This window comes from Gadus morhua, chromosome 7, assembly GCF_902167405.1.
Source record: "Gadus morhua chromosome 7, gadMor3.0, whole genome shotgun sequence".
Lineage (NCBI taxonomy): Eukaryota > Metazoa > Chordata > Actinopteri > Gadiformes > Gadidae > Gadus > Gadus morhua.
Window position 1 is genome coordinate 13,882,941 of NC_044054.1, and position 25,135 is coordinate 13,908,075.

Sequence of the window (25,135 nt, forward strand, 5' to 3'; positions counted from 1 at the left end):
AACCAAACTGCAGATAAGGGCGTCGTGGGATTTGGAACGATGGCGCTGTAGCGCAGAGAGGGAGAAAATGGCTGCCCGAGCGCGGTCACCGCCTCCCCTAGCGATATGCTAATATATTCATTTTAGGAGCCAGGGAACCGGCGAGATGGTTTGGCAGACTGTAGAGCGATTAAGAGAGAGGGTTTTAAACGCTTGCGAACCGCCGGACACTTCTGGTGTGCATAAGCGTGTGTGAAAAGGATTTAATCACGTGGAAGAACAACACATCTGGGACGTTAGACACGTTGTCGGAGCCCATCCGACCAACTGCCAACTGATGTTTCTGTTTGCTGGTTTTTACCGGTTTGATGGTCGTTTTTCTTTTTTGATTCGTTTTTCAATATTACCTTTGGTTATGAACTGTCTGCCTCATTTAATTATTTATCATTATTTAATTGTATAAATTAATAAATGCCAGAGAGAGAACCGGAGAGGGTACAAAATGATGTCCATGAGGACGGAGGTATATGACCTTGATATGTTACTGTTATACATTTGTTTATATATGAATATTTATATATATATATTTTGTGTTTAGACTATCTACTCTCTCACTATTATGTCCAGAACAGTAGCAGTATATAACCATGGCATATCACCGATTGCACATATTTTTTATATACGTTGTTAAAAATGTGAAATGGGAGAATGCACATAAATATATCCATAAAAACAGTGGCATATGAACTTTTTACCTTTTTCTGTTTTCTTGTTTAAACTATTACCCTGTGAGTGAGTGAGCGAGTGAGCGAGCGAGTGGGAGAGAGTGAGAGAATGACATAGAGACACAGCGAATGCCAAAAAACCATAAATATGTCCATAAAAGCTGCGGTGGCGCTGGTGACTGGCGACCCTGGATGTGGGATAACAAGAGAGCAGTCATCTGTGGGCTGACATAGGAAGCACTCCCAAACCCCCCCGTCCCCCCCCCACCACGACCAGCAGTCTCTCCCCCCAACACCACCACCCAACAGCAGCCTCCACCACCAGCCCCCACCAGCAGAAGCCTCTCCCAGGCAGACTGTACCCCCACCAGCCCACCCCCCCCCCCGTCACCTCCGCCTGCCTGCAGCTAGCTACTGGGTTCCTGGACGTCCTTCATCACCCGCTCAGCTTCCTCACAATCTCAAAATAGCAATAACACCGAACACGGAATACAGAGCACCCCTAGCCATGGCAGAACTGGGCCTCTGCCTCCGCTCCCCACGCACACACGTGTGTGTGTGTGTGTGTGTGTGTGTGTGTGTGTGTGTGTGTGTGTGTGTGTGTGTGTGTGTGTGTGTGTGTGTGTGTATAATGTGTGCATGTGCACTGAAGGTGTGTGAGATGTGAGTTTGTGTTGATGTGAGTCCGTGTGTTGGTGTATGTGTGTGCTGTAAGTGTGTGTGTGTGTGTGTGTGTTTGTGTGTTAACGTTAGTGTGTGTTGTGAGTGTATGACTGAGTTTTATTTTTGTGTTGCATGCAAGGTTTGTGTGTGTGTTTGTGCCCTGTGAGTATGTGTGAGTTTTATTTGTGTGTTACATGCTAGGTGTATGTGTGTGTGTTTGTGTGTGTGTGTGAGAGTTGAATTTGTGTGTTGCATGCTAGGTGTGTGTGTGTGTGTGTGTATGTGTGAGTTGTATTTGTGTGTTGCATGCTAGGTGTGTGTGTGTGTGTGTTTGTGTGTCACAAGGTCACAGCTATTGTTCTCCTGTCCTGTGGAAACAGGGTTGGGACGGCTGCATCCTGTCTTACCCCGCCTTGCTGCCCCCCTCCCCCCCTCTCTCCCTCTCGGTCCCCATCTCTCCCTGCCTCCCTGCCTCCCTCCCTCCCTCTCCATATCTCTGATGCCATCCAGGACCAGTTACTGTGTAAAAGGCCCTAATGAGCAGGAAAACTTTACGCCGCGTAAGCAGAAAAAGAAACAGGACTTTGTCTCTGAGTGAACACAGCGTGTGTGTGAGTGTGTCTGTCACACTCAAACCTGGCGGTGATTACATATCATTCACACCCGTATAAACACCCGGGGCTACTGCCAGCAAAACAATGCCCCCCCACACTGCCCCCCCACCCCCGCTGTCCCTTACTGAGCAGTCCACACCAGACTAGTCCCGGCAAGATCTAGACTGGACCAGAACAGAGCAGGGCCGGACCAGTCCGGACCAGACTAGTCCAGACCAGAACTAGACTGGACCAGAACAGAGCAGGCTCTTACCGCATGCAGAAGACGGCGGCGAAGATGACAATGATGACCAGCAGCAACCCCACGGCAACCAGCACCCCGGTGACCAGGATCTGGGATGGAGAGTCGTGACCTGAGAGGCATAGACAGAGAGAAACATTTATCAATCAATCACATACGATCAGTGCTGATAAAAAACATAAATTCAAGGAGCGGGAGAGAGAGACAGAGAGACAGAGAGACAGAGACAGAGACAGAGAGACAGAGACAGAGAGACAGAGAGAGGGATAAAGAAAAGGTAAGTTAGAGGGGGTGAGAGAGACACAGAGAGAGATATAGCGAGAGAGGAAGAGCAATAGTGACCCAGGTAGAGCGGGAGAGAGAGACAGAGAGACAGAGACAGAGAGACAGACGAGAGAGGAAGAGCGAGAGTGACCCAGGTAGAGCGGGAGAGAGAGACAGAGAGACAGAGACAGAGAGACAGACGAGAGAGGAAGAGCGAGAGTGACCCAGGTGGAGCGGGAGAGAGATACATAGTGAGAGAAAGAGGATGAAAGAGACAGCTAGCTAGTGAGAGATAGACATGTAGATAGAGAGAGCGGGAGAGAGAGAAGGCAAGAGAGCGAGTGCGAGAGAGTGAGAGACAAGTAGATAGAGGGGGGGGGGGGGGGGGGGGGGGCAGAGAGGATGAGCGAGAGATGCAGTGAGAGAGCGAGAGAGAGCTGTATTGAGGGACAGAGAGGGCGAGAGAGGGACGGGTATAGAGAGGAGAGGAGAGAAAGCGAGAGGTAATTATAGAAAAGACAGCAGGACGTTTAACATTGGAGTGTGGAAGCAGTGTGAGTGGCAGCACAGAACTGGGTTTTAGGCTGCGATTCAAGGACACTCCTCTGCACCGGCACACCGTCCACACTCGCATACCCTTTGGTGTCCCATTCTGCATGGAGACGACATTCACATCTACCACCAGGCCTTTAGCGGACGCTTTTATCCTAAGCGCACTAGCAAAGTTAGGCTGGGAACAATCAGAGCATACCGATCCAATGCATACCAACGAGGGAAAAATATAACGCGTACGTCAATGTATTTTATGTATTGACTCTTTGTTCCTTTTTTCGCCTGTTATTTACATCTTCGCGTCGCTTATTAAAATTCCTATTACTGTCCTGCTGTGACACCCGAATTTCCCCCGTCTGGGATTACCAACGCGCGTGTTATCTTAAAGGGGAACCGTCACGCTCAGCTACCCTCTAATATGAGAGAGCGCTGCTTCGAGGAGCGCAGCGCTCCAGAAACCAACGCCGTCCCCAGAGCAGCATGTCCCAGGGACGCCGCGACGGCGACAGCATCATCCGTCTACGGCTGGCCGTAAAAACGAAAAAAATCCCGTAAAAGTCGGAGCGTGGTCGTCATCAAAAAGAAAAGTCGGATTGCGTCAAATGTTTTTCTTCGGGCTCCGATGGCTGTTGACGCTAGGGTTGGGCAATCGTCTACCAGCTTCCATCGTCCGATAGCGCCCCCCTAGCGATCGCCGATAGTCGATACTATCGGGGGGGGGCATCTTTATAATAATTTTATAATACTAATTATTTATAATAATTTATCACTTTGAAAAAAATCACGTTTTTATTTTTTTAATTTTTTTGTTAAAAACAAATACGATGGTCTTCCCCTTGGACCAGCGTGAGCCGTGAGCCTCCGCTGATTTAAGTTTCGATGCGTCGGCGCCGCTGTCATGATGACACACGCTGATGACACACAGCTCGTAGCTGTGTTCGAAATCGTTCCCTATCACGGATATAGTGCACTATATAGGGTGCTCGCTATTTTGTAGTGTTGTTCGAATTTTCACTGGTTAATTTCATGCCCTATTTAGTGCACTTAAAATACCCAAAATGTGAGTGTACATATGATGTTCCCTACGTGTTACTCCCATATACCACAATGCAATGCAGTCGTGTTTTTCCGGAGGAGAAGAAGAAGCTCAATAACTGCAAGCGGCGAAAACGACTACATTTAATGATGGAGTCTCCGGCTTTCGTTAAGAAATATCAACAATTTATTTGGGATTTAATGAGAAAATGAAACATTCAAAATTAATAAGTAAAACCTTGTTCAAGGAAACACAGCTCATGTACCACAGCTGTGACCCGGAAATGTTGCAGCGGGGTGCGATGTCATTTCGCCGTGCGAGCAGACCGGTAGGTTTCGAGCCCCTCCCCTCTCCTCTCGCAGCAGTGAGTGAATACGGCAGGTCAGCGCTACATAGTATGTTTTCCACCGGTGCCAGTTAATTTCAATTACAATTTGCGGGGATTTTTAAGTTGAAAAAATAGCTTCCACAGCGCTTAAAAAAAAAAAAGATATATATATTTTTTATTTATTAATTATCAATTATAAATTAATAATTAATTCAAAATTATATTAATTATATATTAATTATATTTAATTATATTTTTATTAATTATTAAAATATAATTATCGCCTTTTTATCGGCTACTTGAGACGATCGACGATGGAATCCATCTATCGCCGATAGTCGATAGAATCGACTATCGGCCCATCCCTAGTTGACGCTCTGACTTTTCTTTTTGCTGACGACTCTCCCAACGTGTCACTTTGATGACGACGCTCCGACGTTCATGATGCCGACACCCCTGGTCCGTGATTGGCCTGTCTCACCGTCGGGCAGCGTGCGGAAGGTGGCGGCGGGGCTGAAGCTCCCGTAGCCCACCAGGGTGCGGGCGCGAACCTGCACCTCGTACTGCGTGGCCCGCCGCAGGTCGCTCAGAACCACCTGGTTACCGGGGCTCTCCTTGTAGTGACACTGCTCCCCGCTCTGACGCTCCTACCGGGGGGGGGGGGGGGGAGGGAGAGGTTAAATATCTGTCAGACTGGTGGATGTGTACTGTAGAGGAGTGTGTTGAAGGCTACTGTAGGGTAATGCAGTGCAGCAGTCTTGTAGTATAGTACGGTACAGGGTAGTGTGCTGAGGGGATCATCCAGTGTATCGCAGTGTGTTGCGTCGCCGGTGTATTGAACGGTAGCGTTATCTCTCTGGTATATCGCAGTGCTCTCCGTGGTCTCGGTACCTTCTCGCAGTAGCGCAGCTGGTACTGCAGGATGGTGTAGTGGGGCTGGGTGGGCACCGACCAGTGCAGCGTCAAGCTGCTCTCCGTCGACACGCTCTTCCGGATCACAGAGACCAGCGCCGGCACTGCGGTCACGGACAAACACACAGAGTGATGAGTCTAGGGGCCAGGGGCCCTTGAGGACATCGGGCTTAGACCCTGCCGGAGTGCGCCCACAGCTGCTGCTGTTGAAAACATGATTTCTGGCCTTTTTTCCCCTCTCAGAGTAAATTGTTTGAGAGTAAAAGTACGCAGCTTGAGTGAGTCATAGCTGGATGGGTTTTAGTCTTTAGCGCACTTTAAATAATTCACAACTAAAGTGATGGCGGCGGTGGAAAAGTTACAGAGTGCCGGCTTAAGCAGTATGTCTCAGCCCTACCTGAGTCCTAACGACCCGTCTCTGCCTTCCCCGTCCAGTCCCTCCCTGCTCCGCCCTTAATTATCCGTCTCTATGCTAAGTGTGTTGCTGCTACCTTAACGAGCTGTCTGTTTATTCACTGTCTGGCCCCTGTGCTCCTTAGTGAACTGTCTCTATACACTGTACTGATACACTGTCTTACCCCTACCTGCTACACTGTACTGATACACTGTCTTACCCCTACCTGCTCCTTAGTGCCCCGTCTCTGTACTCACTGTCTAACCCCTACCGGCTCCTTAGTGCCCCATCTCTGTACTCACTGTCTAACCCCTACCTGCTCCTTGGTGCCCCGTCTCTGTACTCACTGTCTAACCCCTACCTGCTCCTTGGTGCCCCGTCTCTGTACTCACTGTCTAACCCCTACCTGCTCCTTGGTGCCCCGTCTCTGTACTCACTGTCTAACCCCTACCTGCTCCTTAGTGCCCCGTCTCTGTACTCACTGTCTAACCCCAACCTGCTCCTTGGTGCCCCGTCTCTGTACTCACTGTCTAACCCCAGCCCCGCTCACCGTCGTGGTTGGTGGTGATGTTGATGCTGTCCCAGGCCGGCGCCTTGCCACTGAGGGCCGACACGCCGCTCAGCGCGTCGATGGAGAAGGTGTAGGTGGTGTGGGGCAGCAGCCCCCACACCTCGGCCCGCCGGCCCACCAGCCCCAGCTGGGCGGGCCGGTAGCTGACGCTGTCGCCGCAGGGCGCGCACTGGCCGCGCCGCACGCCGCACATGGAGCAGCGCACGGCGTAGCTGAGGTCGCTGCGCCCGCCGCTGTCCAGGGGCTCGTTCCACTCCAGCGTCAGGGTGGTCTCGTTGACCCGGGGCACGATGCCGCGCGGCGCCGACGGGGGGCCTGGGTGGGGGAGGGGACACACACACACACACACACACACACACACACACACACACACACACACACACACACACACACACACACACACACACACACACACACACACACACACACACACACACACACAGGTGAGGGTCTGAAAACGTCCTTGACCTCCATGTTCTGTTTTTGTGCTCTTTAACCGGTCTCTGTATTCACCGTCTAACCCCTATCTGATCCTTAATGACCTGTTTCTGTTTTCACTGTCTAAACCGGAACAAAAGCAGGCTTGAGACATAGCTCGGAGCGTTCGTTAGTAGGAATGGCTGAACGCTTCATGAGAGAGGTTCGGATTCAGCCATATTCCATATTGTACAGTTCATTCCATTGGTCCGTTTCTTCTGTGACTCTGACGTCTTTGGAATAATCCCTGCATAACGCCGGTTAAGGCGAGCGTACCCCGGAAAGGAATATAATGAATCCCAGATGAAAGGCAACATATACTGCAATAAACAAATCTACTTTGTTTATTAATATGAATGCCAATGAGGTCATCCTGGCCCGAGTAGCTCATCCCGGTTCCGCGTGTGCGGACGTGTTCCTGCCTGACCTGGCGAGCAACTACAGCGCTCACGTGCGGACCACATGTTCCCGGTCGCCCGACCCCTGACCTCCGTGGACAGGCAGGACTAATCGCCAAGACCGGCGGTGTAGTGTGTACCGCCGCGGCCCATCCCGTCTTTAAGCGTTGCCTAGTGTGTCAGAGGCTTAAAAATCGACCTGTTATCATTCATCAATCGGATTGACCCGCCATGGAAGACCCGTTGAATAAACAGGTTAGGTTGGCGTCCGCGTAAACACGACGAGGCGGTGTGTAAATCCCTCAAACCGGGGAGCGTAACCGGGTTATGCCATTCTTAACCGGGTTTCGCTGTTGCCTGTGAAGGCTGTGTATTGATTCATAACAGCCACGGACGACGCGGTGATCAACAGGAGGATAGGCAGGAGCTGAGCGGGGGGGGGGGGGGGATATGAAGAGCGCCGGAGGACACAAGCATCTGCTGCCACGGCGTGTTTGAGCAGCCCCCCCCCTCCCCCCCTCCCCATCGCTTCAGACCCAGCGTGGACTGTCTGGAGATATCTCCGGCAGATATTGAGTGAATTAAAAACACATCTCCGCCCCGTTTGGCGCACGAGCCGTACAGGGAGATATATCAGCGGGCCAATTTCACGGCGGCAGCGCGTGTACGGTTTCTGTTTACCGGCCGCCCGCCACCGCCGCCGCCACCGCGCAGAGTTATACCGCCACCACAAATCTTAATTACGACAAGAGCGACAGACTCCTCCGCTAGGCTTAAAGGCACAGCATGGGGGGGAAATAACAACTGTGACAAGAAGAAATTGCAGCATCAATTACACTCGTCGGCGGCGGCGATAACGATCGCGGGCGACCGAGGAAGAAGAGGAGCGACGTTCCTCTCCCGAGCTCCGAGATTCGAGGCAGCCGGCGTGACTGAATTGGCAAAGGGTCTTGTCGAAAAGCCCCGCAACGGAGACTTAAAGTGCCAACAGCAATGTTCTCTTTGGAGGCGAAGGCATGAGGGGGGGGGGGGGGGGGGGGGGGGGGGGGGGGGGGGGGGGGGACTTCAGAGAGCAGACGCGCTCTGACTTCGACGGGTCGGAGGACTCGTGGCGTTCGCAGAACACGTTTTGACGTCGCCACGGGTCGACAAACTAAAGCCTTGGTTGAGTTTTCTTTATTTCTTTTTTTAAACCTTCTTCAGGGAGGGAATATTAAAAAAAAAAAAAAATCTTCAGGGAAGGAATGTTAATGACGTGGGTTTTTTACTTCACGTTGACAAGTGAACGGAGGGTAGAACGGGGAGAGATTACAATTGAAATAAGATGTGGGATTGATGGATTAATGACTGGGTCGGCGCGGTGGATTTGCTGAATGGCGCTGGACCTGATTGAGACAGAATCTGTCTCGTTACCGGAGCGGTGGCGGCGGTGGTGGATGTACTGTTTGGCATGTATTTCACACCTGCTTGCCAGGGAAATAGAAAAAGCAGCGTGAGCCTGTTATTTTTTTTCCCCCTCCACTACATTGTTTCTAAAATCGTTTTGTGTGGCTGCTCTGAAAGACTGGGCTAATTAAAAAAGTCCTTCCTATTCACACTTCAAACATGGGAGCTTGTGAATTGAAATTCCTCAATCCACATTGAGGTGTCACTTCTGACAATAATGGCTGCCTCACATTTGAGTGAAACCCCCACCCCTCCCACCCTCACAGCCCCCCCCCCCCCAGCACAAAAGGAACGCATATCAATGGTCAGCACCAACAGGACAAAGAGCACAAAGCAGGAAGCAGGCTGGTGGAGGGGGGGGGGGGGGGGGGGGGGGGGGGGTTGCGGGGGGGGTTAGCTAGCTAACACCAGAGGAACACAAGAAAAGAAATGGAGTCAGCAGTCGTAAAAACAAAGGTTGGCTAGGCTAACAGGAGCACGGGGGAAACACACACAGAGCTAATCTAATGCGGGCCTGAAAAGCCTGCTATCCTCACAAAGTATTTCAATTGAGATCCCGCGTACTTATGGTTGCTTCTCAACATCCAGCCTTAAAAGTCAATATTGAAATGTGTGTCAAGGAAAGAGTGTGTACGTGATGAGTACACAAAGTGTCCACAGTCCTCGATAGTCAGAAAACATTGAACCGTGTTCCATTTGAAAGCAGTGCATCTTTGGTACTTACGGGTACACGGCGAGTTGGGGGCGTCCGACTCGGCGCGCAGGTAACCGGGGCGACACGCGCACACGGTGGAGCCGATGCCGGCGGCGTGGCTGTAGCCGGGACAGCCCGTGCACTGGCCTTCCAGACCCGCCTTGAACTGGCCCACGGGACACTCTGATGGGAGGGGGGGGGACGGACACACACATCGCCGTCGTTAGTGGGTGGGAGAAAAACGCAACGACGCGCACTGCAGAGGGAACTTTGTTGACAAAGATTCGTGCAAAATGTACATCACACCTTTGAGAATGTGTGTGGCCAAGTGCTAAGCATGATGAAGTACGGCCACAGTAAGAAGAACACTAACAGATAGCGCCAACACAATAGGGCGGCCCTGCGCCAGATACACTATGAAAGACGTCTCATACCCCCCCCCTCCGGGCGAGGAACAGGGAAACAGTGTTCAACGCTCACACCAAAGGCCCAAAACGAGTCGACCATCGCTCAGCCAAGTCATCTGTGTTTACTAAATGTACGCTCATCTACGAGGAATTCCGAATCGGAGGATCGGTGCGCCGGATAGATTAAATAATCATTTGGAAGTAGGTGAGTTAAGACGTTGAATCCCACCGGCTAGGCGGCTGACTACCGAGAGGACACGAGCAGAGCTCAGTTTTAAACCCATTTACACTAACGGGGCCCAATGTTACCCTGAGGTAGACGAGCTAGCAGATATATTTTAACACCTCGATTATTCAAGCCCCTTACGTAAGCGTCTCACGGTGTCGATTCCCCTCCCAGTGTACACAACGGAAAAAGGCACACACATTAGCCACTGCGTTCCACCTCATCTTTTCTGTTCAGCCCCCTTCGTTGATTGCCTTAAAACCCCAGTTTTAATTATGATTATGCAAATGATTCAAAGGGGAAGGGATGTATTATTTTCTACATATTTCTAACTCTATAGTGCTGATATTTTATTAATAAACCCTGTGGAGCAGTAAATGACTCTGCTTCAGTCTGCCTCCGCCACTGTATTTAGGGTTCCAGCGTGCGCGTACAGCCAGCCGCAGCGCCCAGGTCTGCAGAGGCTCGATAAGGGCGATTTAACTGCTCATGCAGTTCCTTCAGACGTATCTGAAGTTGGAACACGCATCAAAGTAGAAGTATATATATATATATATATATATATAGGTGGAGGCAGAAGTGGTTTTGCAAATAAGATTGGATACTATGCAGCATTTTCCATTTTGTTGATGGGAGTTTATTCTTGAGATCTTCTTACGGAATAATATTAACTTTACTTTTTCCTCGCTGCTAGATGCTCTACTAGAAAATAAAAGAGGCAAAAACGCTAGGTTGGAATGCCATTCCTTAACTACTACTCCTGCAACGACTACTTCACCTCTATAACCGAGCGTGTTCTTCAGCAGGCTGACAAGTCTCTCTCTCTCTCTCTCTCTCTCTCTCTCTCTCTCTCTCTCTCTCTCTCTCTCTCTCTCTCTCTCTCTCTCTCTCTCTCTCTCTCTCTCTCTCTCTCTCTCTCTCTCTCTCTCTCTCTCTCTCTCTCTCTCTCTCTCTCTCTCTCTCTCGCCGCCGGCTGCATCTCGCTCGAGGACCACTGCCTTCCCAACACTTCTGAGTGTGAAGGGTTAGGGGGTGTGGGGGCACCGGCAGAGTGAATTCAAGGCCTTTAAAGCCTTTTGAGATCGCCCCCCCCCCCCCCCCCCCCCCCCCCCCCCCCCTCCCCTCCCCTTCCCCCCTCCCCTCACCACCTCTGCAACCTCTGCATCCCCAGTCACTCCCAGGAGAATCTCAGCACTGCTTTTCATCTCGCTCCTTTGACTCGATACCAGCTGAAGAATGTCTGGCCTGCAATCCCTTTAGCATCAGAATGACACCTGTCTTCTCTCTCTCCCCCCCCCCCTCTCTCTCTTCTCTTAAGCTAGATGTACTGGTGCACGGCTTATCTGCAGTACCCCGGTTGCCAAACAGCAAACAAAACCGGCAAACACTTCAGCCCTCATTTTGATGAATGCATTCCAAACGTCTCGACGCTGGAAATGTGTGGGTTTATCTTCAAGTTTTATAACAAAAAGCAGCGGTTTCGAACGCCTCCCCTGTAAAATTGTGCCCAGTAGGACGTTCGGCATTGAGAAATATAATGTCTCCTACGTTCTACTTTGAAATCAATGTTAAATGCGTCATATTGATAAAACCTGTTTGACGTCTAAACAATCGTCGTTGTATTGATCATTTCAAAATACAGATTCCGATTCAAAACTCACTGCCGCACTCCGAATCAAAAAGCGTAACACAAGTGGCCACGATGGCGCGTGTTGAGGTTTGGTATTTCCGTCCTATCGGGTCTGACCAACCCCCTGTCGGCTGGCTGTGGCTGATAAAGCCAATAACAACACCATGTCCATCACGGTGACTGACGTTGACTGACAGGCAGAACACTCTCGCTATGGCGACGCCACGCACGCCGTTCCACACAAGATGTTCTCAGGGGCCCGCGGGGGAACCGGCGGCGCCCCCAGGAGACATCCAGACCACAGGGCCCGCCGATCCATTCCTCTCTTCTCTCCCGGGGGCCGCTTGGCAGACCGATTGCTCTCTATTCCCGCCTGGGATTGAAAGACTCCGAGAGTGGGGCCGGACCCTGTGGTCAGAGAGGGCCCCCGCAGGCCCCCAGACACCAAGGGCAATATCCCTTTGTAATCGACTCATCGGCCCCGAAGAGCATTTCAATCTTCGGTTATTTGCTTCTGGTATAGAACGCTTACTTGTACAATTGACCTGCGCGAATATTTAAATTCATCCTCTTGTAAGCCTGCACAGAAAATAACATTGTGGGCCACGGCAGGGACACGCTTTGTGTTTTGTGACAGTTGTTGATATTCACTCTTCAACCGTTCAAATTGGATGCCTGATGCCTTCGGTCTGAGCAGCTGGGGGAATTTGTACACCTTTTAAATCAAAACGTAATCACTTTCTTATCCTCTTGTTATGATGACTCATGGGAGCAATACCCAGCCGCTACACACACACACACACACACCAAACGTTACACACATGAGTACACACTTCCGACAGTCTCAGAGCCATTATATATAGATTGACATGTTCTTCAAAGGACTTGGCTGTCTACATCACGCTTATATAACACTGCTTTCTCGGAAGATCTAATGCCATACTGAGATAAAAGGGGTAACAGACACTGAAATCAACGTAGACATAAACAAAAAAGGAAAAAAAAATGTTATTTATCACTAAAACCTAGCGTGTTGTGTTGTCCTACCATTCCCAAATGAACCCTTGAATTCTTCCTTCACGGTTCCTTTAAGCTTAAGGTCACTCCAAACTGCACTAGAATGTTCTCCAGCAGCAGAACCACATGTGGAACACGCGCTCCATATGCACACCCCCCCGTGTCAGGTTCGACCCCCACCACCTCCACAACACACACAATAACTTTCTCCAACTCGGATTGAGTAGTTGTTGTTTTCTTTAATTAGAATTCCGTCTCTTTCTAAAAATCAGCGCTAATTAAACTCCCCAATTCCTCAGAGCCTCCTCCCTCGCCGCTCCCTCTCTCTCTCTCTCCCTCTCTCTCTTTATTTCCCGCTCTGCTTTGATGTTCCCCACGTCATAAACCTGTTTACCGTCTCCACATCGCCGGCCCGCTCTACCTATCCTCTCCCTCTCCTCCCACCTGCCGCTAAGCACGTCGCTTAGAAAAAACAACAACAACAACTCATAAAATCCTCTCAGGATTTGAACCCCAGCTGCCCCCCCCCCCCCCCCCCCCGCCTGCCCCGGTTGGATCTTGACCTCTGACCCTAACCTGATCCCTTTCCGTACCCCTCGGAGGCCTGGGCCAGTCCCTCGCCTCATTAACTTCCTTTGGTTTCGTGTTTCCTCCTGTACTGGGAGTGCCCCGAGTGCCCCCCCCCCCCCCCCCCCCCCCAAGCCCTTCCATTGTTTCTCTGTGGAGTCCCTCGGCTCTGAGTGCCTGGCGGGTGTGGCTGTATTAACATCCAAGTGTGTGTGTGTGTGTGTGTGTGTGTGTGTGTGTGTGTGTGTGTGTGTGTGTGTGTGTGTGTGTGTGTGTGTGTGTGTGTGTACGTGGGTGTGTGTGTGTGTGTACGTGTGTGTGTACGTGTATATGTGTGTGTGTGTGTAGTCATGTGTGGCTCCCCACCAAAAATTGAACTGGAAAAGAACCAGCTCTCCCGTCTGCGAAGGCGGTTTCCCAGGTGGAGACGTCGAATCCCACGGGGTTTATAAAGTTCACCTCCATCAAGATGGATGGGTGACGGTGACATCACTACAAGGGGGTCTTATCCCACCGTTTTTTTTCTGATCGCGTGTAACGTCTATCTCTCCACGGCATCAAATGCTTGGATGGGACTTTGTAATTGATTGATGTTTGTTTTTTTGTCCCGTATTTTATGGCCTTGTCTCCGAGTGTGTAGAAAAGAGTGGATGAATAACATTTAGAAATGTATCATCATTAAGAGAGACGGGAGACGGTTACATCACGGAGGGCTGCACACAATCTCAATCAATCTATGACCCCCCCAGACCTTGTGTGTGTGTGTGTGTGTGTGTGTGTGTGTGTGTGTGTGTGTGTGTGTGTGTGTGTGTGTGTGTGTGTGTGTGTGTGTGTGTGTGTGTGTGTGTGTGTGTGTGTGTGTGTATTCCCCTCTCTCTCTCTCTCTCTCTCTCTCTCTCCCCCTCCCTCCCTCCCTCCCTAGGTCTCTCGCCCCTACTCACTGTGGCAGACGGTGCTCCCGTCCGCCGCCTCGAAGCCGGGCAGGCAGGCGCAGGAGGTGGTGGGCTGCCCCACCCACTGGCCGTCCTCGCCGCAGAAGAGCTTGGGGGGCCGCGGCCGGCCCTGCTGGGCGGCGTCCGCCACGCACACGCCCTGGGCCTCCTGCACCAGGGTGCGGGGCACCGTCTCGGGGAAGGAGGACAGCGCGCTGACCATGGACGGGCACTTCTTGAAGAAGACGCGCACCGACAGCAGCGCCATGCAGGCGCCCTGCGCCTGGAAGGCCAGGTAGAAGCCCCGCATGGAGAGCGGCCCGAGGCGCAGCGTCTTCACGTTGAACTTCTGCTCCCCGCCCTTCCGCAGCAGGAAGTCGGCGGCCACCGTGTCCACCTAGAGGGGGGGGGGGGGGGGGGGGGGGGAAGGACGACGAGCGCACACGGTCAGGCCAGGATCCACCGCCCGGAGATTAGGATCACGGCGGGAAACAATGGCGCTCCGACATGCCTATGTAATGTTTGGTTGGTTGGTTGGGGGGGGGGGGGGGGGGTGTGTGTGTGTGTGTGTGTGTGTGTGTGTGTGTGTGTGTGTGTGTGTGTGTGTGTGTGTGTGTGTGTGTGTGTGTGTGTGTGTGTGTGTGTGTGTGTGTGCGTGCGTGTGTGTGTGTGTGTGATGAGTAAGTAGTACGGTTTTAAACAGAAAGGCAGGTGGGAGAGTGGGGGCAGTACGGCCCACTCTAGACCCCAGAGAGACCTGCTCATAACTAAGATAAGAAATAAGATCCTTCTCTTAATCCCGGAGGGGGAAACCCTTGGTGATAATGGATGATAATGATGACGCAAAAACTACTCAGGATAAAATGAAGCGACGACAGGCAAAAGTTCATAACAAAGCGGTTGTAATGCCATCCAAAGAGTTGGGTCAATACAACACTGTACCTCAGTGTAAGTAAGTAGGCTAACCAAGTACTCCATTAATCACTCGAGGGGAAATGCAGTAGAAGTTACTCTCACCACTTACTTAAAATAAATAGTAATACTAATATACTCAATTAATGAATATACTCATCTAATATACAAATTAATCAAAATTCTAAGGTCTTAATTCGGTGACAATAAAAGAGGGTTCTCTTCCCATCCGGGGCGGGGCTGACCGCATACGGCCACGTACTACAATGTACGCCCACGTACTACAATGTACGAGCGCGTACTACAATGTACGAGCGCGTACCTTGGTGTAGGGGTTCTCCATCCACGGCGGGTGCGTGTCCGTGGCCTCGTTGGAGTCGGCCTGGTAGTAGTAGAGGTTGAAGGTCTCCTTGCAGCTGCGGTGGTGGGTGGTGTGCGAGGAGCACTCCATCATGGTGAAGGTCAGCTCCACGTAGGCCTGGGACGCGCCGCGCCGCAGGATCAGCCCGCTGCGCAGCCAGTGGCTGGACGCGCTGTCCACCTGGCAGATCTCGTAGGTCCGCACGCTGTTGTTCTCCTCGTCCAGGCCGCTGAGCTGCTCCCACTGGGGGGGGGGGGGGGGGGGGGGGGGCGATCACAACATTGAACAGGCTGAACTTTGAACGCAGTCCCTTTGTCAAGTCACAAGAAGAGCGCCAATGACAGGTGGACCACTGACCAAACCAGAACCGATGCTACATTTACAAGAAGAACAAGAGAGAGGCTGACCATCAATCAGGACCAACTGACGCCAGCGAATAGCCAAACCGAAGCATTCCATTCATCAACAGGCATGGTTGATGAGTTTTGGTAATTCACACGATACTATTGATTGCAATTTCATATTTCGGCGAATACCAGAGCTCGTCAGGGCTGAAGTCTCGAGGCGGGAGGAAATGTGACTCCGGCTCATATTTAAACCCGGGTTGTAAAGCGATTCCCAGATGTGTTTTTTACTGGGAGTACACGTTCCCAGTTTCCACAAGTAGAAACGACCACTGGACACACAACGGTCGTACGAGTCGTCTCTTCAAATATCTTTTAACAAACCTGACCGCCGCCCAGAGAGCCTTTAAATAAACAAGCGGAAAAGTGGCATTTATAAGTAATGTGGCCGCTAAAATCACAGGGCTTTAATTTAATAAGAAAACCGTCACTCTTCATTTTCTGCTAAAAGTAGGGACGCTACGGAGCAGCTAGCTACCCCGGAGTAGCGACGGGAGCCTCGTAGCACAGCTCCGCTGGCACGCCTCAAACACCGCGATGCTCGCACCCACAACACCCGACAGTTGATGTCGGGTGAAACAGGAAAGTTTGACGCTGGTATTTTCCGGTTCTGTTTGACATTTTGGTTAAAGTCACACACTGGGACACCCTGCTGAGAATACCAAATTAGCCCTTTGAGGAGAACGGCTGGTGAAAAAAAAAGTGGCATTATTAAATGTCTGCCGGGGCGCTTTGGGGGGATTATCAAAGTGTTTTCCGTCGCATAACTCACAACGTAATTGGGGGAGGCGGATGTGCGCTGTGGCAGGTTTAATGTGATGTGTCCTTACTCCCCCACCGCCCGGTTCGCCCCCTAAATGTTAGCCTTCATATGAAACACACTCGTACACTTCCAGACCCACACATGCAGAACACACACATTCCCCAGCACACATCCAAACACGCAGGAACGCACACCTTCTCACACACGACACACACACACACACACACACACACACACACACACACACACACACACACACACACACACACACACACACACACACACACACACACACACACACACGCACACACACACACACCACTACATTGGAGGAGTTAGGGGTGAGGTGCCTTGCTCATCGAACCCAAGCAGCACAGCCAGTATGCACCAGGGATTCGTGCTCATACCTCAGGTTTGGTGCGCGGGTATATGGTCCATCGGAGGTCTGACGTTTCTGCCTTCGTGTTCATCAGAATCTCTGTGAAACGCACACATAGTATTAGGTATACGCATAGTGTGGACAAATACACACACAAAGTATTACGTTTATACATTGTATGTCTATACACACACACACACACACACACACACACACACACACACACACACACACACACACACACACACACACACACACACACACACACACACACACACACACACACACAATTAGGTATACACATGGCCAAGTGTGTACAAATACACACACATACTTTAAGGTATGCATGAAGTGTATACAAATACATTCAGAATCAGATGTACAAATAGTATCCATCCAAATACATTCATAGTTCCAGATTGTCATGAAGAGTCTCAGGTATCAGGTCTGGACCTATTTGTAAATATGTATACAATGACATACCGACATCTACGTCGTAGAGCCTCAGTCCTACTGACTTGGGAACAAGAAGGAAAGAAAATCTAACAAGCTAATCAACAATAAATGCCACACTTGCTCACACAAGGACGCGCACATCCATGCGCACGCGTGTGCCGGAGTGTCTCTTTTGTTGACACTCATGTACACACACAAACCAACACAGACACACAATCACATACACACAAACACAAACACCCACACACTGAGACAACAAAATAAGCGTTTAAGCTCTCGCTCCGACATGAGCCGTGATTGCAACTGAATTGATTTTGTGTGTAATCTTTTAAAGGGCAGGCGGACAGCTCACTATCAGCAGCTGCCGTTCTTCTCATCAGGATTCTGGATAGTTCCGTGCACACGGGCGATGCATATTTTTGAAACAATGCAAAACGTCACAGGCAAGCTATTAAAAAAAACAACAGCCCTTGTCTACTGGAGGGCTTGTATCTCGCTCAGTGCAACGCTATCTTGACCTTCTGCAACATCATTAGCCCCGGGCGTCTCAAGCACCAGATCAGTCGCCACGCTGACCGACAGCCATTACTGAAGGTTCTCCTGGACGTCGACAAAGTACAGGTCGTGACGAACAACGTCTAGACGGCGTCATGGCAAACGGACAAAAGAGGGAAAACTCAGAGAAAAAACAACCTCATGGAGGAACTGTGTCGGTATGCTCGACAAACACTTTATTGCGCCGTTTAGGGTTTACATCAAATGGATTCTTGTTATGGCCTCTCTTCTCCCTTTTAACTCTTTAGGGCTGTACAAACAGCAAAACCGCAAATCCCCGCCTGTGTGTTATGACTGCAGAGGGCAGAAACAGACATGTCTCCCTAGAGTAATACCAAATACAAAACAAAGAAGCAGTGAAGGACAATGGTTGACAGGTAAGGCTTAAGGGAGACTTAACTCGGAACGACGAGGCAATGCTACAATACGACTATTATTCATTCTGCGTTGGATTCAGGCAACGAAATGCAGATGATAAGATGGTACTTTGTTAATCACAGACGGGCGGTTCTGCTGTGTAGATCATGTAGTAGGACATGTAGGACGGCCCTCCCCTAGATCTCTGGACAGGATGCGTCCCCGAGGAGCCCGACTCGAACCGAGCTACAAGCTGACATGTTTACAGTCGAGCAAAGGGGTTGTTTTAGATGAGCACCAGGTCTTCTGTAATGCAGGCCAGAGTCTCCTCTCCACTCGCCTGTTAGACTTTCTTTAGTTTTTCTTTGCGGAAGACTTTGCTCCGACCCCGCGAAGCAGCTGAAGGGCACGGGGCTGTCACCACAAGGTGGAACCCCTTCAGTTCCGAACCCATTTTTACCCGGGATCCAACCCTTCCCCGGCCTTGACCCCCCCCCCCCCCCCCCCCCCCCACCCTCCCCTCCTCCCCCTCTCAGCCCTCGTATCGGCCTAATTCACCGTTCGTTGTCGCTTGTGATGAATGAATAAGGGCAAAGAGAACCGCAACACACCATCGCCCTCAAAGAGAGCAACACGAGGGGCTTCAAAATAAGAGCCAGGTGCATGGCCAACACACTTCATACCCAGGTTTTTTATATGCCCCAAAAAGCAGAGCTGAGCTGTAATTTACCTGCTCTGTGATTTACCACTGAAGCACATATTCCATAAGTGAGAGACCGACCTCGCCGGTGATCATTTAAGCCTCGAGTTGGCTCACTTCGTCGCTCTCTTCCTCTCTTCCCACCCTCCACACACCTGCCGTGGCAGCATGAGCTGGTTCTGAGCAGCCCAAGGAAAACTCCCCGCCACCCAAGAATAGTAATCACTGTTTACCATCACTCTATAATTACGCTAAATGAGGCTTGGTGCTCCGCAGAGAGGCTGACTGCATGGAAGGGTGGCTGCATGGGAGGGTGGCTGCCTGGGAAGGCAAATCCGTGAGAGGGTGACTGCATGAAAGGGTGTCTCCATGAAAGGGTGACTACATGAAAGGGTGTCTCCATGGAAGGGTGACTGCATGAAAGGGTGTCTCCATGAAAGGGTGACTGCATGAAAGGGTGTCTCCATGAAAGGGTGACTACATGAGAGGGTGACTACATGAGAGGGTGACTACATGAAAGGGTGACTCCATGAAAGGGTGACTCCATGAGAGGGTAATGCATGAAAGGGTGAATGCTCGAGAGGGTTACACCGCTCAGAGGGTGAATGCATGAAAACTGCAAGAGAGAGTAACTAGATGACAGTGACTCGACGAAACAGGGAGAGGGAGAAACTATGAGGGAGTGACCTCATGAAAGCATGAGTATTTCCATCGAACCAGATGCATGCTGGGCCTTTCTCTCCCTGTGCCCCCAGCCTGCCACGGACAGAGCCAGCATTTCCCTCTCACATTCATCCACCCACATTCTGCCACCACTGGAAAATAAATGACCCCAGATAAATTGTAACGTAAAAACAATGGCGAAAGGCGTCTTTGGGCCCGATTTGACGCCCCAAAACGACACATGCGGGGTGATTACAGCACAATAGTCCTTATCCACCCGGCAGAAGGACTTGTTTTTGGCCTGCGAGCCCGGCGGAGGAGCCAGGAGAGAGCGCAGCGCGGATGGAAACTGTAATTGAGTTCAAGCCGAGTGGCCCGGGGCTCCGCGTTACGCCCAACCACATGCATGTATGATGTGCATGTGACTATGATAAATAAAATAATCTGGGAGTCGGTTCTGGAGGCCGCTTTCGCCGGCCAAGTTCTGCTCTCTGGGTTGGAAGCAGATCTGTGGAGCGGGGGCTGCTGCGAGTCGTCCCAGCGTAGCACGTTTATCTTCATTACCTCGGGTCACGAGATACCAGAACCCCCCGTCTGAGTCGCAGACGGGGACCAACGCACGGGTTTTATTCCTTTTCAACATGGAAAAATGTCTTTCCATCAGACCATTTTTTCAAATGCGTTCAATTCTCGTTTTCTACGTGGTTCGCAGACACGCTTAAGCTGCTATCGAAAACGATACCCTAGAACTAGATATAATTCTCTAATTTAAAACAGTGGACATACTTATCTTTAATATAGTTCATAATATAATATACATATTGCACATTTGTAACTTGGTAAACAATAAAATAATATTAAAGTCAACGTCTTAAATAAAATCCCGAAAATCATCATAAAAAAAGACACGACAAATGTCGTTGTGACAAACACACATCAAAACTGATCGTCAGTGAGTTCTACTTCCAACTGACACCGTACCTCCTCCTCCCTAGAACACACTGTCCATGATGCCTCCTTATGACGTGTTCTCCCAGCAGTTGGTGCAGAATACACTGTCCATGTTGCCTCTGTATGACCTGTTCTCCCAGCAGCCGGCTTTGCCCGTCTCACACCCAGGGCCTCAGCACCTGCTCTATCGAGTCCTGTCTTGGGTCAAACCACTGAGGATGTATTGAATCTCTTTAATCTCTCCTGCTTGTCCGTTCTTCACTCCTATTTTCACCCTAAAGCCAAACCAGGCAGACCCAGCCCCCTGACGAAATGCGCGCACACACACACCCACACACCGACACACACCGACACACACACACACACACACACACACACCAACACACACACACTTAGAGGAAACTGTCGGAAAAGCCGCGTGGAGAAGAGTGGAAGAAAGACAGACTTTAGGTCTCCTTTGATATTCCCATGGATCTTTAGACTTGGGTTTCAGTTATACTGCAAAGCGGCCCAATAAAGTCAAGCGCACAATATCTCTCAAACATTATATATCTGAACCACTCCAGGGTCCTGTTTAATACTGCAGTAATAAATCGGCTCTTTTAACCTCCTGTGAGTTGAGAATGTTCCTTTTAGAAGCAGTTCCATCTGTACATTAAAAAACTCCGATTATTTTACCAATTTGAACCCCATTTTCCTCTAAAATATTTTCAGCGTCTGCACCGCAACTCAGATGAATTCCTGTGTGTCTCGCCTTATGGGCAATTTTCTTAGCCAGCTTGGTAAAATATTTGAAGTCTACAAACTGATCAGCACAGCCTGTCCCAACTAAAATCATACAGGAGTCCATTGAGATGTTACCTAGTCTGTTAGCCCTCACACCATCACAGCTCTTTACTAGCAGGTACAGATTCAGCTTGAAGCAGCGAAAGGTTCAGCTTGTTCTTAAGAAGCCTTAATAATAAAAGCAGCACTCTATTCCTAACCAGTTTTCTTATCCAAAACAACACCTTTAAAAATTGAAAATTTGGCTTCGGAGTGGCAAGAAATCATGGCAAAGAAACGTTGCTCTATTAAGTTACACACATCCCTCACCCTGTCTTGCCTGTAGATTATGGTTAGATAAATTTGCAATAAATGTGGAAACCCTTAAACTCACAGAGGACAAAATAGTATTTCAATCCTGTCCTTCAAATTGAGGCGGATGGATTCTTGCCTATGCTGCAACAGGGCTTTGATTTCACATCACCGAACCTCAGATCTGACAGATACCGAACAATACTGACCCGATTTTAACAACCCCTTCTAACCGTGTGCCAACGTCTGTCTTTGTGACTCTCCATGTTCTCCACATTCTCTCACTCGACTCTCTTTATGGACTCTGGGGTGCGATAGAACGAAATTGTATGTCTAGCATCAGCCACAATTAAAACCCATTTTAATTAAAGAAAAAAAAAATCAAGTACCAATTACCCCCTCTTCACCTAGAGAGAAGAGGCGAACAGAGGAGCCTGGGGACACAGGAATCTGAGAAATAGGACAAAGAGGTGGAAGATGGATGAGAACGAGGCCGGGGTTTTACCAGGAGGCAAGAAAGGTGACACTTTTTTCGACAGAAAAGGCTACAGGGCTGGTAGGCCTTACATCAGAATGCATAATGGGATTTTTTTGGGGCAAGGATTTCGAGAGAGTCGTACTGAAATGTCGAATCCTATATCAATGAATCAGGAAATATACCATAAAATCCCACCTCTCGCATGAGAAACTCTGTGGCGGATTCAACCACAAAAATGCATCCCAATAATGACATTGTCCTGATGTCAGTATACATTTAACTGACCGAAATAACATAATACACACATATTAACTAGCCTTCCAATGCTCCTATGCTTCAAAATGGAGGCGGTTGTTGCGATGGGAGGTTCTCCTTTGAAAATAGCCTCACAAAACACACCTGGTTACCATTAGTTAAGGTCAAAACACTATCACCATAATATTTCTGCTATCGAGTGTCAAGCCGCATCAGCGGTAGGTAGGAATTCACCGCTTCACAGCGCGGCTACATCTCGCTAAAGGCCTGCACGTGTAAACGTTTGTGTTTGTTTACCCCATCTGCCTGTTAGGTTGTAATTTCCAATGACAAACAAAAAGAACAACAAAGCAATCACAGTATCTCCATTCAGACGTTAATGAGTCCCCCGGTTTCCCCCTGTAATCAACCCAACGCAGCGCCACACAGCTAGCTAGCAACACGATAAAATATATAAACACACAGCCCAATACGCTGCATCGCAAACTACCGCAATACAATAAACAAACTAATCATAACACGCACAGTTCAAAAAGCCACGTTGCAAGCTAGCAAGCAACCCAATATAAAACCAAAATCAAAACCGATATACAGCGCAAGAAGGCCGATAGCAAGCTAGCAAGCAACACAATAATAAATCCAATACATTTTTTAACAGGTCAGTATCCCAGTGTCATAGGATAACCAACACAGGGAGACGATAATTTTATTTATCACTGCCAGTGTTCTGGGGGGAGAATATAATAATTTGGGGAGATGGTCATTGTGGCATTGTGGCGCTTCTCTGCTCGCCAGCTTTGAACTCATTTCCGTGGGTCATCCATTGTGTTTGTGGAACGTGAGCCATGAGTGCTCGGAGGCTCCAAACACAATGCACTCCCTACTGTTTGGTGTCTTTGACACAAAGTTGTGTCTGTGTGGCTGGTAAAAATATAGACCTGCGCTTCCTGGGGTGCCCTTCTCCTTCTCGTCTCCCGGTGTGTGTGTGTGTGTGTGTGTGTGTGTGTGTGTGTGTGTGTGTGTGTGTGTGTGTGTGTGTGTGTTCGTTCGTACACGTCAGTGTATGTGTATGTGGGTGTGTGTGTGGGTTTGTTTGTGTGTTGAGTTGCGAATGTGATTACGTGTGAGGATGTACATGCTGGGGGGGGTTGGGATCTGTGTCTGTGTTTGCGTGATTGTTACTGTGCGAGTGCTTTTGTGTGATTGTTACGGCGCGAGCGTGTCCGTGTGTATATGCGAGTGTACGTGAGTCACTACGTGCAATGCTTGTGTGTATACTGGGGTCGTGTGTGCGTGGGGTTCGTCTGGCTTCTCCTGACACACATCATTCATCACAACAAGCAAAGCGAGAGCAGCCCCCCCCCCCTCCCCCCACTGTGTCCTCTGATCTGAGACCGGGAGTGGCCCCTCACCACCTCTGTGGATACAGGTGAGCCATTAATGGAAGGTGTGACTGGATGGAGTGGAGGGAGGTGAGGAAAGAGGGGGGGGGGGGGGGGGGGGGGGGGAGTAAAGGTGTTGATGTGCTTCTTGTTCTTCTTCTTCTTCTTCTGTAAGGCTTGCATATCAATGGGGGTTGTTATGTCCCGGGTGCTTTATGACGGCAGGAAGTCTCTCCGTTAGGGCGGAGCGGGAACTGGAGACGTTAGCGGGGTCGGTGATTTAGCCAAACGCGGAGACAAGAGTGGAGAACGATGAGCAGCGCTTCACACCTCCACGGTGGCTACCGCTTTGTGATGTTGCGTTTAGCCGCCGCCCCCCCCCCCCCCCCCCCCCCCCGTCCTGCTGCCAACATCCTTACATTGAGTCGTTGGGCATCAGACTCTTTCACACGAGTGACAAGTGACTCACTTAAGGGAGGCCGAGAACCATCGGAATTGTGAATGCGAGCACAAAGAGGCCGTGCTGAACCAAACAGTTTGACAACCGGACCGGAGAGCAGCATAACCCCACTCTTCGGAGTCAAAACTTCCCCCAGCTGGAGAGTGGGTGTGATGACCTTCATAGTTGTATTTATCTACCGTAACTTGTTTCCTGGGAAACAAAACGACAAGGCAGTCATTCTGAAGAAAAGGATGAGGGGCTACACACACACACACACACACACACAAACAAACAGTGCGCATGTTGGTGCCCTTGGACGGTTCTGTGCAAAATCGTTCCAACACGGTTCAGAATCCCAATCAGTTTTTAAACTTGATATTTTTCGGAGAAGTGCACGAAACATAAGGTGCTCCTCCCAAGGTCGGGGGTACGACCCCCAGCGCCCGGCTCTGAATCTGGCAGCTCCCTCCGATTCATTTGGGGAGAGCAGCAGGTGAGATGGGTGCATTAGTCAAGCGGGGGATAACGAATACATAATTGAATCAAGTCGGTATAAATGGCCTAACCCGCTTGCATGGGAAACTAAGGTTAATGGAGGATGAAGCATCCACTGTTATGCTACATTATATCACTCGCTAGACGTAATGAGTTTTACCCTCGCTTCTTAATGCCGGCACACAACAAGCAGTGTGCGTCCCGCAGTAGGACAGTGGAACGGCCGTGTCCCCGTTTTTAATCAACAGAATTACAGAACGCCGCTTGCGTCGACGCCAGGCGACCACGTCCACGAGAGAGGAAATAGATTATCTCCAGAGCCGTGACGAAGAGGTGGGACCGATTGTTGACAGGAAGCAACCCGCGCTGAGAATGTTGTTTGAATCCCAAATTAAAAATGTTCTTTGAAACGCGCCGATGAATACCAATGTG

General features: G+C 50.0%; 1 protein-coding gene across 2 annotated transcripts in view; it reads right to left on the bottom strand.

Annotated features, from left to right (window-relative positions):
• The window catches only part of ephb4a (eph receptor B4a), a 41,693-nt gene that overhangs the window by 8,062 nt on the left and 8,496 nt on the right, over positions 1-25,135 (bottom strand). For both annotated transcript variants that reach the window (XM_030360979.1, XM_030360978.1), the window contains exons 2-9: positions 16,921-16,991; positions 15,308-15,589; positions 14,083-14,470; positions 9,325-9,477; positions 6,259-6,594; positions 5,294-5,418; positions 4,884-5,049; positions 2,235-2,334 (exon numbers count right to left, since the gene is read on the bottom strand). In XM_030360979.1, the coding sequence (XP_030216839.1) occupies positions 2,235-2,334; positions 4,884-5,049; positions 5,294-5,418; positions 6,259-6,594; positions 9,325-9,477; positions 14,083-14,470; positions 15,308-15,589; positions 16,921-16,991 (1,621 nt within the window). The remainder of the gene's footprint in view (positions 1-2,234; positions 2,335-4,883; positions 5,050-5,293; positions 5,419-6,258; positions 6,595-9,324; positions 9,478-14,082; positions 14,471-15,307; positions 15,590-16,920; positions 16,992-25,135) is intronic.